The sequence below is a fragment of the Pecten maximus genome, chromosome 6 (assembly GCF_902652985.1).
Source record: "Pecten maximus chromosome 6, xPecMax1.1, whole genome shotgun sequence".
NCBI lineage: Eukaryota > Metazoa > Mollusca > Bivalvia > Pectinida > Pectinidae > Pecten > Pecten maximus.
The window spans coordinates 8,509,040-8,527,759 of record NC_047020.1 but is presented as its reverse complement, the minus strand read 5'-3'; the positions used below and the strand labels follow the sequence as shown (position 1 = coordinate 8,527,759).

At 34.6% G+C, this 18,720-nt stretch overlaps 2 protein-coding genes across 3 annotated transcripts in view; one reads left to right on the top strand and one right to left on the bottom strand.

Annotated features, from left to right (window-relative positions):
- The window catches only part of LOC117329985 (zeta-sarcoglycan-like), a 30,261-nt gene extending 20,708 nt beyond the window's left edge, over window positions 1-9,553 (bottom strand). Inside the window, exons 1-7 of the mRNA XM_033888218.1 lie at window positions 9,448-9,553; window positions 8,737-8,923; window positions 4,156-4,260; window positions 3,308-3,363; window positions 2,766-2,827; window positions 2,501-2,620; window positions 793-865 (exon numbers count right to left, since the gene is read on the bottom strand). Coding sequence (XP_033744109.1) covers window positions 793-865; window positions 2,501-2,620; window positions 2,766-2,827; window positions 3,308-3,363; window positions 4,156-4,260; window positions 8,737-8,916 — 596 coding nt within the window. The 5' untranslated portion in view covers window positions 8,917-8,923; window positions 9,448-9,553. The remainder of the gene's footprint in view (window positions 1-792; window positions 866-2,500; window positions 2,621-2,765; window positions 2,828-3,307; window positions 3,364-4,155; window positions 4,261-8,736; window positions 8,924-9,447) is intronic.
- A 121-nt stretch (window positions 9,554-9,674) lies between these two features.
- LOC117328869 (tumor suppressor candidate 3-like) overlaps window positions 9,675-18,720 on the top strand; it is a 35,853-nt gene continuing 26,807 nt past the window's right edge. For both annotated transcript variants that reach the window (XM_033886459.1, XM_033886458.1), the window contains exon 1: window positions 9,675-9,802. In XM_033886459.1, coding sequence (XP_033742350.1) covers window positions 9,716-9,802 — 87 coding nt within the window. In that variant the 5' untranslated portion in view covers window positions 9,675-9,715. The remainder of the gene's footprint in view (window positions 9,803-18,720) is intronic.

Sequence of the window (18,720 nt, the reverse complement as noted above, 5' to 3'; positions counted from 1 at the left end):
ATAAAACAAATTAAAGTCAAAAATGTGATTTCCCTATATAAACTATAGTAAAGTTTAGCCCCTCCCCAGGGGCAAACGTGAAACCCCTGGGTCATGAAATTTACAATTTTGGTAAAACACCTTAAAAAACAACTTAAGACCCTTCCATCTTTGAAGAGTGTTTGATTCCAGCATATCTGAGAGTAGAGAAGAAGATTTTTGAAGTTTTAGTCAATTTGACCCTTTTTGGCCCCGCCCCTCAGGCCCCTGGGGGGTGGGGACCATATAATTTACAATTTTGGTTGACCTTTAGCCATAGAAGCTTCCTGCCAAATTTCATAGAATTTGGTTTGTGGGTTTTGGAGAAAAAGTTGAAAATGTAAATTGTTTACGGACGCACGACGGACGACGGATGACGAACGACGCACGACGACGGACAAAAGGGGATTAGAATAGGTCACTTGAGACTTTGTCTCAGGTGACCTAAACATCATCCGGATTACTGCGGAAATTTTACTAATGAAATTACATTCTGTCCCCAAATAGAGTTTCCGATTCGGAATCCGAATTTACGGACTGGTGAGTACAAATAACGTTACGGAAATCCGTTCCTTGTAATTTCCGTCTGGATAGTGAGTTTTCCGGACTATCAGCATCCGCATTATTGTGGGTCCACTGTATAATTAGATAATAAAGCCAGCCAATTTTTTTTGCTCAAAGAATGTCACAAAATAAGGTATTTTAATTACTGAGTTATGTAAAGGTCACTTACTAAAGCAAATGGAAAATTATGAAACATCTGTAGGAACTTACTTGAGTGGATCTGAGGGAGGACTTCTCAATGTGGGTGTGGCTACAGACCCTTCAAATACAAGCTTAGATGATCCTGGAGCATAACAAAGGAAAAATAACGCTAATAAAAACTGAAGAATTATTGCTAAGTCTCCTAAGTACAAAATTTTTATAATAGTTATGAAATCAAAAAGTGTAAACTACTAAGATCAGCAATTCACAATCTCCCAATACCTACAGATCACTGGCACATTTCACATATATCTCATCATGTGTTGGGGTCAGTACAATACATAGAGGATATTGAATGGTTTCCCGTTTAATATAACATATATTTCACGAGTATGACAGAATATCGATATATTCACGAGTGCGAAGCACGAGGGAAAAATATCGAAATATCTGTCATACTCGTGAAATATATGTTATATTAAACGGGAAACCATTCAATTTTCTTTTTATTGCATTTCATCAACTTAAAAACAAAATTAAAAACATCGAAAATTAATAGTGTCAAAAAGTGCGGGAATCAGTAATGACGTCATCTCTTTGTGACGTTACTCCACGTCAACTTGACGCAGCCATTTTGAAAGGCCTGATCAACGCAGTTTAAGCATTTTCTGCTGTTATAGGAGAATCTGTGCATATAGAGCTAACATCAAGTGAGTATTTTGTCAAAAACTAGTCTGAAAATTTCAGAAATACAGCAAAATAACCAATTTATCTATCTCCGCTTCGATTGGAAAAATTGGCAAGTTTCAACGAGGTGAATACAAAGGTCCGCTCTAATTGGTCAAAAACGGAAAACTTGTATTTTCACTGCAAAACTTATATTTTCACTGCAAAATCTTATATTTTCACTGCAAATTCTTATATTTTCACTGCTCCATCGCTGCAGTGAAAATATAAGTTTTATAAATTTTTATATTTCACTGGGCAAAAATGCAATAATACAGTATATATTGACATTTACACTGCAGCCCCACTATATAACTTTACCAAGCTCACTCATAACTTCCAAATCTTTATTATGACGTTATTAATATAGTGACGTCATAATTGTCACGTCGGCGATAACGAAAGATGGCTGTTGAAAAGGCTGTTCTGTCTTTGACGATAATAATTTGTTCATTCATCGTCGGAGCAAAATTCCTGGATATAGTCTTTAAAAATCGTTGTCAAATGTAAATATAAGCATTGAACTGCTTTCAGTTGGAAGTTATGGGCTGATGAATGCCAACTGGACAAAGGCAAATTCAACATGAAGCGCACTAGCAGCGCTTCATGTTGAATTTGTCTTTGTCCAGTTGGCATTCATCAGCCTATAACTTCCAACTGAAAGCAGTTCAATGCTTAAGTAACTTTCCAAAACCGATCCTTCTCAAAAGTAATCACCTCTTGATACAGAGCAATCAATATTATCTACAGATACTGACCAGTCAAATTGGATCACTTCTCCAAAATGAACCCTCTATAAACAGGCCAAATATTCATGTCCTAATTATGATTGGTTTTGATTAGTTCCATTGCAGATACATTACTATTTTGAAATTGTTTTTCAATATTTTTCCCCCAAGAGTCCCCCAAAATAATTCAAATTTGTCGCTGACCTGCACATAAAAACAAACTTAAAACTATCTTTTTATTCCTTTAATACCTAAAATTACAACATATCATTTAAACTGAAACTTCAGAACGAAAAACTGTATGTATATTACATCTAATTTACCTGTATATTTAACTTCATCCACCTCCATGCTGACTTCTCTATTGTTGACCTTGAATCTTGTGTTTCCGTTCTGATCCTTGACCTCAAAACTGTCACATTGCGCCTCCAAAGTTCTATTACCTGTAAAATTAACAAAGTATTACTGGTCCTGAAGAAAATCAAAACATACCATACAAGGGAGGTAACAGTCGTTTTGGTTCAATGGAGAGCATTTTGCGATTTAGTGTTTAGGATAAGGCATTTCTCTTGAATCATTTAATTTTACACCAGACATAAAATGTTTCAAAGAAAGCAAAATGAATTTTGCATTCAGGATAAGTATAAAGCCTTTCAAAATATGCATTTCAACATTTTTTTATGATTTAAGAAACAAAACATGGGTAAGGACAACAATATTTTGCTTTTAATATTTGCTCCACTCTTACTCTCCAACTTTTACCTTCGATGTTAGAGTCATTCAAGGGAAACCACTCTCTCTTTCTAATACATTAGAAATATATTCATATTCACATTAATTAGCAAGTAGCATAAAGTGTTTATAACTTTTGTCTTATCAGTTTCATGGAGCATTCTACTGAATACAGCATTTAGCATGATTTTTTTTTTAAATGTATATCACAACAGCTTATAGCTATAACTGCTGAATCTGACAAATAAAAGCTGCTCATTTCTGAAGATGCTAAGGCAAAACCAAGCAGTGATTTATTGGTCCCTCCTTTCATGAAAGGGAGATAATATCTAGCTTCAAGAGCAATGCTATCTTAAGGTATTTACCTAATGCAATGGTGCTCACTACATTATCATTGCCATTCCCTTGCATGCATGATAATGTCTCTGCTGGATTCAACAAACAATGGTTTGTCCTGTAAATGAAATAAAACAGGTAAAATCTTTAAAATAAACAAATAATATTCAATTATTCCAAGACTGCAATTTATCATTTATAATAAACATATCCTTGTTTACAACCATTTCTTCAATTTTATATTTCAAAACAGAAAATTAATGAATTAAAAACCAGTAAAAATTAGTTCAGACCTATCTTCATCTAATTTTGACTTCACAAATTATTTACAGTTGGTATTTATCAACTACATTTATCACAAATGTACTAAGCTGTCTCTAAAGACATCCATTACACACATATATTAGTAGCCAATTAAGAAGCTCTGTGATTGGTTGTAAATGCTGTTTTTGCAACACGATAAACAGGATATGATAATCTTATCAATCTCATACAGAAGTTATAGAACTTCTCACAAAATTGCTGGTGGGCCTTTAAACAATACAGTACAATACAATACATTGTCACAATTTTTTTATTGAAACTTGACATGGGGATTGGTGCAAATGAAAAGATGTTTTTTTTCAAAATCTCATAAGTAGCAGAAAAATGGAAATGCATTCTACATGTCGTAAATTGATCTGATACATTTTAAATTCAAATAAGTTTGAAGTCATAGCAGGAAAAATCATAAGTAATAATTAAAAAAAAATAAAATCAAAAAAATATATATATGTTTAATTATTTTTAGCAAAATTAATAAATATGTAGCATAACTGCTTAGTTATAAACAAGTAGCAGTTTCTGTCAGGTCTATGTAAATTCTCTGTTCCTATGTTTTATTTTTCTGACAGATACAACACTGTGTTACCTGAAGTTGTGCCTGTATGTTTGATGTATACAGAGGCTTTATAAACTCAGCTTCACCTTCCATTAAGATGCCATCTTCTGTAATCCTCATCTTACCCATGCCATCCTGAATCATCAATAACAAAATAAGCTTAAACTAAATTAAACCTAACCATATGCATGAATAGTAAAAGCAGAGACCTATATACTAGGGATTCGCAACAAGCTCTTTGGCTTACCAAACGTCACCGCCGAGCGGAAGTTCGGGTAATTTATCCCACAGTGCATTGCTGCTCCTACTGTTTAGACGCCATATTGAAGGTACGCCTGAAACACGGTCAGCTTTATGACAGCTCATAGAAGACTATTGTCCGATAACAAATCACGGGAATCAAACGTAAGTGCAATTATTTTTATGTAAACTGGTGTTTCAAACGTATTCCGTCGTACTTTATGTTCGGAAGACTGCACATGTGACCGTTCTTTTCACGGCGATTACCACGCTGGTTAGCTTATGTCTGGTGTTAAGGGCAGTGCTACATGGTTTCAGTTTATATTATTAACTCCTTTTTTATTTATTGACCAATTTCAAAATGGTTTTCAAATAATTGTTGCTCAGTAGTTAATCTATCGCGTTTAGTCAAATTTGTTGTGTAATTCATTGTGAATATTTAGTTATTGCCAAGTGAAAATAAGTAAACAAAACAAATTATGGTTATACTGAGAATGGCTGGTGTTAAGGACAGTGCTACATGGTTTCAGTTTATATAATTAACTCCTTTTTTATTTATTGACCAATTTCAAAATGGTTTTCAAATAATTGTTGCTCGATAGTTACTGTATCGCGTTTAGTCAAATTTGTTGTGTAATTCATTGTGAATATTTAGTTATTGCCAAGTGAAAATAAGTAAACAAAACAAATTATGGTTATACTGTGAATGGCTGGTGTTAAGGACAGTGCTACATGGTTTCAGTTTATATTATTAACTCCGTTTTTATTTATTGACCAATTTCAAAATGGTTTTCAAATAATTGCTGCTCGGTAGTTACTCTATCGCGTTTAGTCAAATTTGTTGTGTAATTCATTGTGAATATTTAGTTATTGCCCAGTGAAAATAAGTAAACAAAACAAATTATGGTTATACTGTGAATGGCTGGTGTTAAGGACAGTGCTACATGGTTTCAGTTTATATTATTAACTCCTTTTTTATTTATTGACCAATTTCAAAATGGTTTTCAAATAATTGTTGCTCGATAGTTACCGTATCGCGTTTAGTCAAATTTGTTGTGTAATTCATTGTCTTTAATATCATATTTATAATTAGATTAGTGATTTGATAGCTATAATCTGTAGAATTTTATATAGTATAAGCATGACTTCTGTTAACATTGATCTCATGAATAATAAAGCCATTATTGAAAGAAATGCATTAATTGAAACTAATTGAAAAAAGCATTAATCAGTCTAATGTAAATTAAATTAAATATTATACTTTTTGTAAATTATTTAGTGTTTCAAAACAGATATTTGATACAGAATTGCAGGGATTGATCGAGGAATGAGTGTGTTGGAATATAATAGCTATGATATCTTTTGCACATAGCAAAACATTAAATACTGCGGTATATATTTTATTGTATTGTGTGGGAAATTAATAAAATCAAAAGGTTGTATATATATTTTTTCCCCATTATGACCGATATATATACACCCCCCCCCCCCCCCCCCCCCCCCCCCCCCCTTTGGGGCATTGGTCACACCTCACCTTTGATAAAAACATTAACACCTGGTCATGGGGCATCTCCTAATAAACTCAAAGGGGGGTCCATTCAGAATATATGTAGAGTATATACCTGTATGTACCTGTACTTCTGGGTCTACAGAAAAAAAAATATTGTCATGGTAATCACCTGGGCTCCCCCACTCCATCCAAACCATAGGGACATTGACCACACCTTTATTACCTTTGAGATATACATGAATCAACAGGTGTGTCTCATTGTCAACACCTGTCCTGAGGCTGGCCATGTCCATCTCCCCAAAATACTAGAGTTCACTAAAGGCATGCTGTGCAGTATACAATCTAAATATTTACCTGTACTCTGGAAGACAAAAATCCCTCAGGTGTGTCCTCATTCCCTAATTAAACTTAAATGGATCCATTCATATTTAGATATATATGTTTTTAGGTTAATTTTGAATTTACGAATCTGTTTAATCAACATTTGGGGTATATGAATTTACTGCAGGGTATTTGAAATTTGAATGTTTCAAATTTAAATCTTATAGAAGCTTCTCTGCCTATTCTATACCATAATGTATCAATACTTATTAAACTTGATTTTTTTTTCAGAAAGCCAAAGAAGAAAAGATCTACCATTGGTACATGACCTAAGCACTATCAAAGTTTTCAATACTAAATAATAAATATTATCAATCATCAAACATGACAGTGTTTTTTTTTTTTTTTTTTTTGTTCATTTTACTTAAGACTTTTGCTATAGCATTTGTCTAATAAACAAGAAATATCTCCAAAAAAACATAAAGGCATAGTTTTAATGCTGGTTTTTATACTGTAAAACTGCTGGTGAAATAAATCAACGAATCACTGGTCTAGTGGTGGGTGCAGATGAGCTCTAAGGCCTATAGGTATATAAGATATATAACATTAAACAACTACAGATGTGTACAGGAGAGTGTTACATACATGTACATGAAAACTGTTCAATATAAAATTATCTACACTAATAAATTTTGTCTTTTGCAAGCCAAGTATAGATATTAACCTAAATTTGACAACTCTCTTAACATTATTAACAGATAATAGTTGGATTAATTTAAAAACAGAATGTCTTTTGTAGTAATATTGTTTTATACATTTTACCCTCAGACCTGTATATAATGGACATATCAAAATAAAATGAAACTCATCCTCGATGTCACACAAATCACAATTGTTACAGGTTCTATTTCTTTGGGTAATATTATTATGTCTACCTATTTCTATATTTAATTTGTGTGAGGATGCTCCACATACATTTATATTTAGTTTCTATAGGTTTAAAACTGTACACAGTGGCTATCTATCAGATATCGATATATAATCTACCTTTCGACGAACTAGATATCTGTTAACATGTTTTGTTTTGTAACATCAGTCAATCTCTAGTCAATGCTTTTAAAAGCATAGTCTACTGGTGAATTAGAATAAAACATGTACTCAATACCTAAAGTGGTTAATTCATTCTTAATGTCACATATCCACATGTCATTCTCATTTACCATTTCATCAAGACATGTTTTCAATACCAGATTATCCGACTGTTTCACCAATATTTGAACACTCTTAATTTTCTCATAATAGTTAATGGTAATCTACCCAATTCACAGTAAACGAAGTCATTGCAAGTTGATTTAGGCACCTTATTAAGTTAAGTACTTTTTTTTTACAGAATTTCTAATGTACGCTTTCGACATCCGGTGCTTTATGAAATCCCCATATTTCCGATGCATAACGTAAAATACTATTTACATACGAATCAAAAATAGAACAATAAGTTTCTACATTCAAGCAATGATTTCTAAGAGAGTTTTTGTGTTTTGTAAAACTTCCCATTGTAGTTGAACAGCATAACCAAGTATTGTCAACAATTTCTATATTGTCATTATTATTCATTATTATATTTCCATGGCTCATTATTTCTTATTTGTCCACAATTTCTAAACACCATGATTTTAGTTATATCAACATTGACCTCCAGATTCCATTTTATGGTATATGCATATAAAGAATCCAACATAATTTGTAAATCTTCTGGGCAGTTAACAAATAAAGCCATGTCGTCGGTATACATTAGCAAGAAAAGATCAAGCATCTGTAATTCAATACTTGGACAGTTGTCATTAATAAAGTGTATTTAGATACAAAGAAAATAACACAGGTGATTATATTTCCCCTTGTAAGAGTCCGGTATAATTAGGGAAGCACTGACTGAAGTCAGTATCACTATCGAAAATATAAGAATCGTCGTCAGTAAATTTCTCTATACATCTAAATTTAGATCATCGTCTAATGGCAGAAAATCGGACGACATTTTCCATATGTTTCTATATGAATCTTTAACGGAAAAATGGTGCTTTTTTCGGTTAGACACTACTTAAATATCGTTGTTCACATCTGCCGATATACATTACAGTGCATAGGTATAACTATCGCCAGTGTGAAGTTATCTCGGCCAAACGCGGTGACACATGTGCACAGACAGTCGTCGCCATCTCTTGGCACGGCACATGTCACTAATATAAACAACTCCGATATCCACTTATTGCGCAGCCGCAGCGCTTGGTCTCGCTAGATCTCGTGCTAAATATACCTCCGGTTATGAGAACAATAGGTGAGGTCGTGACTCTGCGAGAAAAGCGGTTGCTGCGAATCCCTAGTATATAGGTCTCTGGTAAAAGAGATGGTTAGACCATTCATTTACATGTAGCCGTACATCTAAAAAAACAAAACAATATATATATATAACTCATATTGAAGAAGACCTTTGGCCTATAAGAGTGTAATAGATTTGGAAGACAAACTATGACAGTTTTTCCTACCACTGAGAAGTTCAGCACTCGTAGAATCCATATAAGGAGTGCTAGGTTGATGACTGTTATGATCATAAGAAAGAGAATAAAACTGTAAAGGCATCGTTTCCTCCATCCATAGATCCCCACAGGCTGTTGGTACTCCGGCTCAGACACAACTTCTCCATTTCCTAGCTTTCCACGCCCCATGGCTATCCTACAACATTAGAAAGGTTGACATAAACTGTTACTATATACTGATTAGTGATTACCTCTTCTATGACACTGTTGATTAGTAGTTGTAGATAACTAATATTGGGAGTGAAACTTGGTATCTTAAAACCCAACTAAGAAACGATTTCCTTGAAAGGAGTCTAATGACGCTTCATAGAGACCATTTGCCTTACCACTGAATTATCCCCTCATCATTAGTAAGGGGATGGCAGGGTGCTCATCGCGTTTACTATGGTAACTGTAGCGTTCACTTATGCATGAACCTAACGCAAAAACAGTACGTACAGAAGACAGTGATATAGATGTAGTCAGTGCAACATACACGTAAACCACAAATGTCAATATGGAAATATATAATGTACCAACGCGAATTCGGTGAAAGTGGCGGCCGAAAGTGGGGATCAAAACTTCAGAAACTTCTGAAATCATCAATGGCTGCGTTTGATCCCGTAAAGCTACTCTTCAAGTCAAATGTTTCTTATTATATTAAAGTTGTATATAAATTACCTTGTTTGTGTAAGTTAGCTTATCAAAGTTGCCGGGTGATCAAAGCTATGATATCCTCAACATCACAAGAAATCTAAAACTTTTCATTTCACTTTTTCTCTCATTCGGAACCTTATTTGATTTCCAATATTAACCACGACAGGAAAGAAGATTCCAAAGTGATGCCGAACGAAACTCCTATCAGCGTAACCTTTTTGTTACCGAATCGCTCATTGGTCCTTGTCAAAATTAACCAATCAAAGGAATTGTTATATACACGTCTAAAATAATGGCTGCCAACATGAAGCATCTGCTGATTGCTGTTTCCATATTTGCTCTGTTCTGCATTTGTTCGTCAGCCGTAAAGAAAAAGGAGGTAAATTATTTTAACCAACACGTGCACCATGAGAACCGAATATACATGCACGTCCCTGCGATAATGTAATTGCACGCTGTGCATCGATGATCAACTTGCCGGTGAAATGTAAATGTGGCAATATCACCGGGCCGCGGTCGGTAAAATGATTTCCTGCTTCTCGGTGTCCGATCTTTTTATTATTTCGTTTTAAAGCTAATTGACACAGCCCACAGGCACTTGCATAGTTAAAAAAAAACTCTTAATACCGAATGTTATAAGACAAGGGTCTGGCTAGAACTCGGGTACTGGTCTGTCCTCTGGTAGCCCGAGTTTTCTCTGGCCCTGTCACCATGTCTGGTGTAGGGCCAGAGCGCACTACTATATGAAAATGTGGAATTATCCGACACCGTTTGGTGTCGCTAAGAATTTGGTGCAAATACAATAAAATCGGGTGTGACATAACACCTACCTTACATATATGGGTAAATGAGATATTTATTTACCCCAGAACACCCATTTAGTCCCATCTAGGTGTTTGATTCCATCCGTATATATTCATATCATGCCTACACTGCTCTCTGGCAGGGTATGAAGTCCCTCCAACTGCCGATAGTGTAGCAATTAAGCCACGATGTGATTCACATCGGGCAGTATTTAGCTATGGTTATAATTTTCTCGGATAAAAAAACAAATGTAAATTGATGATTCTGGTATCTATTATCAATATTCAATTCACAAATCTGCACATTTCCTCATTTCTTTAACAATAAATGATCAAATCCAAAACGATCGAGACACATGGAGATATCAGTAAAGGTAAATTTCCTAATAAGGAAATCAAAATAAATTGATGCTAATGGGATTTCCCGCGAGATTTCCACAGATCAACAGATTTGGAGTTATATACCCCTGTGAGCAAGGTCAAACATTCTGAAATTGAATAATTACACCAAGAAAAATGCACTTTCTTCACAACCCTTACAAAAAACTGGTTAAATATCTCTGATTATGTTTATTTTTAATCGTAGTAGCTTCATCCATAAATGATCACACATACCATATTCGGATTAGCATCCTCACGAGAGTTCTCCGAGAAGTATCATGGCGGATTACAGAGACAAATCCGAGTATAATAGTATAATATTGGAATGTGCGAATTAAAGATTTCCAGATGTGATGGTAGGCTAATACATTGCTAAAATTGCATTAGAAATATTTGCTTATACTAAATATTACTCCAAAGTCACACAACATCCGCTATTTGTAGCATTTTCGAGGTTCATTGCTTTGAAATACTATCGTCAATGGAAGGGAATCGTAGCTCTGACGATGACCATCTATCAGAAATTGTCTGTCCATCGTCCAAAGCTACGTTATCGCAGCTACCTTACAACTAGCCCGATTTTCCTCGAATGAAATAATACGATACCATATCCAACGAAACAATACTGATACTTAACTCGTTACCAATATCTATATTTTTTGGAGTGATGAATCATACCTGTAATGTTTGGATTTACATGCTTCTTTTTTAAAATAACCTATGCAAGTATGAATTTCACTTTCATTATTGATTTCAGCATTGCCATGATAATGGTAATGTACTTGTAACAGGAGCCAGACGGGCCCAGTTTGTAGTGTACGTACAAACTGCACTCGGCTCACTATCTTATATCGTAGGTCAACCCAGGTTCATTGGGTTTGCTTGTCAGTGTTGGTGAAGGAGACTCGACTTCAAGTAACAGTTAACAATATTTATTTGCATTACAATAACAAGTGGGCTATACGATAACATAATGGGCCCAACATTTACAACATACATAATACCCTACCCTACCCTGACATTCCTAAATTAACTCCCTAATTACCTCTACATCCTTTAAGCTATCTCGACCCCCAACCCGCCTAATGCACCCTGCTACCAATAACAAGACCTACTTCTAAGTGTGGCTCAATCAGGAACTCAATCCTTCCAAAATGCCCACCGTAAATGAATGTAGCACCATATATATACACCATGGTGACAATGCACAATAGACTGACCAATCAAACACAGTACACTGACATAGGGACTCGACACAATGCACAATGCATGACTGGTACACATGGACAAAACACACAACGGGCACTCTTACCTAACTAGCACAGGACCTGGATACCACACGTAACCAGACGTATATAACTGACTCTTGCCTAACACGTTAACATATATAGAACACAAATGTACAATAATTACAAACATCCCTCACTACACACCAATAGATTACGAATAATATTGTAGAGATTTTACATGTAATGACTAGAACTGTTTTGAAATAATAACATGAAAACATTGTCTCACTCAGAGACTAGAAAAAACAAGAGCAAAAATAAAATAAAAACTAAGTTAAAAATTATTCTTTACATGTGAAATCACTATTTTCATTAATTATCTAGATCATATATAGTGTCTTTCCACTTATTTACTTAATAATCAATGTCAGTCACTCATGATAATTTGATAGAGTCCAAAACAGCTAGTCCATATCATAAGAAAGCAGTAGAATGTCGAGCTGTGTAATAGTTGTAATGTAATAGTTGTAATGTAAAATCTTCAGTCAGTTATTCATTTAAGATTTTGACATTTCAACATGCACAACTAACATGAAACATTTGGATATAAAACTGAAAGTAAAGCTAGGATTGATGTTTAAATTGAAATGGCAATATAGAGTTGCTTCACCATTTTGAGAAGCGTTTGAAACATTTATTAGCCCACCATCATCAGATGGTGGGCTATTCAAATCGCCCTGCGTCCGTGGTCCGTGGTCCGTCCGTCCCTCCGTCCGTCCGTCCGTCCGTCCCTCCGTCCCTTCGTCCCTCCGTCCGTAAACAATTCTTGTTATCGCTATTTCTCAGAAAGTACGGAATGGATCTTTCTGAAATTTCAGATGTAGGTTACCCTTGGTGCCTAGTTATGCATATTGCATTTTGAGACCAATCGGAAAACAACATGGCCGACAGGCAGCCATCTTGGATTTTGACAATTGAAGTTTGTTATCGCTATTTCTGAGAAAGTGCTGAAGGGATCTTTCTCAAATTTCATATGAAGGTTCCCCTTGGTGCCTAGTTATGCATATTGCGTTTTGAGACCAATCGAAAAACAACATGGCCGACAGTCAGCCATCTTGGATTTTGACAATTGAAGTTTGTTATCTCTATTTCTGAGAATGTACTGAAGGAATCTTTCTCAAATTTCATATGTAGGTTCCCCTTGGTGCCTAGTTATGCATATTGCATTTTGGGACCGATCGGAAAACAACATGGCCGACAGGCATTCATCTTGGATTTTGACAATTGAAGTTTGTTATCGCTTTTTCTCAGAAAGCAATGAAGGGATCTTTTTCAAATTTCATATGTAGGTTCCCCTTGGTGCCTAGTTATGCATATTGCATTTTGAGACCAATCAGAAAACAACATGGCCGACAGGCAGCCATCTTGGATTTTGACAATTGAAGTTTGTTATCTCTATTTCTGAGAAAGTACTTAAAGGATCTTTCTCAAATTTCATATGTAGGTTCCCTTTGGTGCCTAGTTATGCATACTGCATTTTGGGAACGATCGGAAAACAACATGGCCGACAGGCAGCCATCTTAGATTTTGACAATTGAAGTTTGTTATCGCTATTTCTGAGAAAGTACTGAAGGGATCTTTCTGATATTTCATATGCAGGTTCCTCTTGGTGCCTGGTTATGCATATTGCATTTTGAGACTAATCAGAAAACAACATGGCCGACAGGCAGCCATCTTGGATTTTGACAATTGAAGTTTGTTATCGCTATTTCTGTGAGAGTACTGAAGGGATCTTTCTGAAATTTCATTTGCAGGTTTCCCTTAATTGTCTAGTTATGCATATTGCATTTTGAGACTAATCAGAAAACAACATGGCCGACAGGCATTCATCTTGGATTTTGACAATTGAAGTTTGTTATCGCTATTTCTCAGAAAGTAATGAAGGGATCTTTTTCAAATTTCATATGTAGGTTCCCCTTGGTGCCTAGTTATGCATGTTGTGTTTTGAGACCAATCAGAAAACAACATGGCCGACAGGCAGCCATCTTGGATTTTGACAATTGAAGTTTGTTATCGCTATTTCTGTGAAAGAACTGAAGGGATCTTTTTCAAATTTCATATGTAGGTTCCCCTCAGTGCCTAGTTTTGCATATTGGGACCAATACGAAAACAACATGGCTGACAGACAGTCATTATAGCTAAATCTTAAATTCTATATATAGGTTCCCCTTGTTTGAAAAGTACTAGAGGGCTGTTTCTGAATTTACACAGATAAATAAGACTTAGAGGAAGGGAAAAGTACAGAAAAGATCAATTTGACATGGAACCTATAAAGATCATTCAATGGTGGGCGCCAAGATCCCTCTGGGATCTCTTGTTTTATGTCAGATTGAAATGTTTTTATTCTTGCAATTATTGATATGGGTACTGGAATTTTCAAAATGAGTAGGTACCAGTATTTTATGAAATGGGTATCGGTAACACTGATTTAGTCCCATATTGATGTTCTATGCTGCCTTTATAGAACCTTGCTTTATGCTGGTCAAATTTTCACACTTGATTTGATGCCATATAATATTTCAATCTATGTAGGTTGTAGTCACTAGTGTGTCTAATCAGTAATCACCTTATAATTAAATTATCAGAGCATCATGGAGTGAAAAAAGAAAAATACAATTTCTATTTTTCATATAGTTTACAGGTTTTAATACCGGTGTCATGCATAATATGTACCTCCTGCATAATAAGTATCCGTATACTTTTTATTCTGCATAAAAAGTACCCGGATACTTTTTATACACCTACCAAAATGTACCCCCCTTGCATAAAAAGTACCCCCCTATCAAAAATCTTTAATTTTGACTTAATCAATCAGATTTTTGTTTGTTTTTGGATCCAATCTTCAAATATCTATAGGATCAACATAGAAAACTTTCATATGCATATAAAAGACATCTCGCAACTTCCCCAGCCCCCGGATACTTTTTATTCTCTTGCATAAAATGTACCCCCCCGGATACTTTCTATTCTCCTGCACAAAAATATATTTGTTGCAGAAGAATGATATATAAACTTATTGTTTTCCTTTACAATTAGTCTATTAATAAAAATAAGTACAGAAGTACAACAATCAAAGTTATATGTACACCTGTAGGTTGAGGACACCCCCATTTCTTTGAGAAAATATTGAGTATGAGGTTGAGGACCTTATTACAGCTGTAAAAAGTTAGATAAAACAGCCCATGTTATTAACTTATTATTACTTGTTGTGTATTGCCTTGATGACCATGTAGCTACAGCTGGACCGTGTATTTGCTTGACCTTAGCTGTAAGGTCAATGGAGTAGACAGAATTCAGACTCCAAGTACATTTCTACATTGCCATGTGTGAGCTTTGTTATCAAGTTTTAAACAATGTCTGGTAGTTTGTTCAATTACAGTATTTTACTGTAAGGTGCTCATCTTTTTTTGCTTTGTGATTTAATACATTTTTATACAAAAAATGTTTAGTCCTACTAATACCAAGCTATGCACACATACCTGGTAGTCTTTTACCCCTTAAATAAAAGAAATATATACAGGCATGTAAAATTCTGAAAAAAAAATCTTTCTGTCCCTGCTGGCAGTTGAAGCATTTGTGACCCAGCCTAACATGATCTTATTTGAGGTAGGAGAGCTTTCATAGCTCTATGATTGCAATTTCTTAAGGTAGTGTTTTACCGCTTGTTGTTCGTTTGACATGTCAGCCTCCATCAGATTCAATGCCAAAATGGAAAATTGATTATATTCTAAAATGTGTGAGATTGTAATACCTTTTAAAAAACATATTTTGTTATTTGCATTCTTTTTGCCTGAGTTTGTGTTGATATATGGTTGTAGGTGTGTTATTTTGTATGATGATCCATACAGGAAGTCCCCTTGTCCTAACACATAATACACACATTTATTAATATCCTTGTTCTATCAACTAAATAATACTCATCCTCGATATATTTGAAATAAAGCATGAACAAAAATGGCCACACAGCAATGTTTTGATGTGAATGTAGCTTAATTGTGAAATACAAATTGCGAACCTAGTCCCACTGGCCAAATGTTAGATAGTTATTGAGTTATTGAATTATTGAATTTGGTTTTTCTTTTGAGTTCGTCTGTTTTTACATCTCCACTACATATTGTATAAAAATATGTAACATTGTACGTTTGATTGTTATTGTTAATCAGTAATTACTAGGACTGTTTGTATTATTTTATTTCAGCTGACATATAATTAGAATAACTATGGTAATTTTCAAGGGGAAACATTCCCTTGTAAGCAGTACATGTCTGGTGTAATCATTAAACGTTGATTCGACTATATTACTATAGGAGATATTACCAGATAATGCTACAGGAATAATTAGGCCCTATAATGATAATAGGTTTGTGACTGGCCCAGACATGAAATGTCTGGTCACACACAACCCAGTGCGCCTCTTATCTCTACAAACAACCAACATGATCCTTACACACTCCTCTGATCATTTCCTATACCAGGAACCAGCCTTTGTGTTAAATCGTTTTCCATATTCCCAGTAATCAATATAGTGAAGCCACTTTATCAATAGGAAATTTTGGAGACTGCTTCCTTGTTCGATCTTCCCGTCCAAATTTTGTTTGTAATAGATTTTTGGTCAGTATTTCAAGTATTCTCTGTTTGAAAGTTTGAGGTCAGATGAAGGTTTATAAGAAAAAGTGGAATGTAAATCCATGCTTGATTTTACTGGTTTGCACCAATTTAATGTCTCTTGGTAAAAACTTACAAAAAGAATGACTTATGTATCATGTGTTAATTTGTGTACCATGACTACTGGTTCCAGGAGAATTTCTCTGTAGACTATAAAAGGAACAAACACATTGGCCGTAGTTTACTGGAGAATCCTGTACTTAATCCACTAGTCATGCACACATGTACAAGTCATCATAGATAATCGGAACTCTCCACAACAACAAATTGGTATCCAGACGGTTTTCTCTGTCTCTATGTTGTTCCGACTTGCTAGATTCTGTTGTTGTATAGTTTACTAGGCATATACTCAAATCAACAAATCCTACCTTATCAGATGTTATAAATGTTCACGGTTCACATTACCTCCTCTGTGTAGGACTGGGAGGGCAGATCAAACACATATATGCGCATGTACAATATGTTTGTTATTTTGCAGGGTTCTATAATGTTTGAAAGTAGCTTGCTAAAAATAAAAAACCAAACTACATTCAGGTGTACATGGAGGTGTTATGATAAGGATACAGTCATCTAAAAACATTGGCAATATATTCTATTCCATTTACAAATCTATGCATAAATATGCAGAGTGACTGTATCTGGAATTTGATGTTAATTTAAACATTTATGTACATACATGTAATTTGTATTAATAACACTGAAACATCAGGTTGTACATACCTTGGTATAGCTTTCTTCTGTGTATCTGACTTGGACCCAAATGGTGGCTGCCTAAGATATGTTATTGTACAAACCACACTCCAACACTATTGGTTACAAATTATGTAAATGGCATGTAGAGAGATGTAAATAAAGTTAAGGTAAAATTTCCTGTAGTTGTCCGAGGAATTCAGTCTCAGTTTTACATGTACATATGTAAAATCTTACTGTTAATTAAATCAATTAAAATATAATTAGAAATCTGTTGAGGTTCTGATTTCCAATTGAGAATGTTGGGGATGTGGTTTGAGGTGGTGTTTATATCCTGTCTCCTGCGTCTACAGGCAATACAGAGCACCCAGTCTGTGTTTTATCCCTATCTCTACACAGTTCCTTGGTATGTAGGAAATTAGGTATACTGAGGATTATTTAATGATCTCTCCTGTTACAGATGAGGACCCAACTGATTATTATAGCGCAACTATATTGTTTACCTGTGAGTGTGGAAATGGCCATGCTAATTATAACGAGTCTAGGGCTATAAGACAAAAGATGTAGTGTGTAAGGGTATAGATTTAATTGGAAAGGTATGTTAGGCATAGCCATGTTGTTACTACCACAATCCAACAGCCTGCTTGTGATTATTATACATCTTTGATATGTATTTCCATGCCGAAAGCCTGCACTATCCATTCATAAAGAGAAAATCATGAAAACTTGTTCTAGTTGTAACATTTTTTTATTATGAGAATCAATACAGTTTCAAAACTTGTAATTAAGAATATTGCTGTTTGTTTTTTACTTTTTTTGATGGGTTGTATACAATTGTTTGAAATTGTCCATCCATCATTATTACAATAAACATTGATAACAAATTATATTGTTACCTACCTCTTTTAGACGTTTAATAGTATATAAAAAAGAATACTTATACACTCAATAAAAGTTATCTTCCAATAAATTTGTGAACTACCAATTCATCTTCAATGCACCTCAAAGTTTGTTAATTATAAATGCACATATTTAATACACATATGTTTTTCATAAAGAATCTTAAAAGAATTATACAAATAATATCAACTGATTTCATTGAAATCAGGAAGGATTGAAATTATCGTTTTAGCTCACCTGCCCAAAAAGATTTGGTCATATTTGGCCTGAATCATCCCGGGGTGAAGAGGAATCAATTTTGTATACATCTTGGGATGGAATTAAACAAGTCAACTGACCAGAAGTCAAGGTTAAAGGTCATGGTCAGGGTAAAATTTTGCATCTTTTCTCCAGTGAACATTTTGTTATTACATTATGAATCAAAGCTGGTCAGAATCAAAGAAAGAGTCAGCTGAACAAAGGTAAAGGTCACTGAAACAAAGGTCATTGTCAAAGGTCAAGGTCAAATTTTGTATTTTTTCACTTAAGAACATTTTGAGATGATGATATTAAGTTGGTTGAAATTAAAC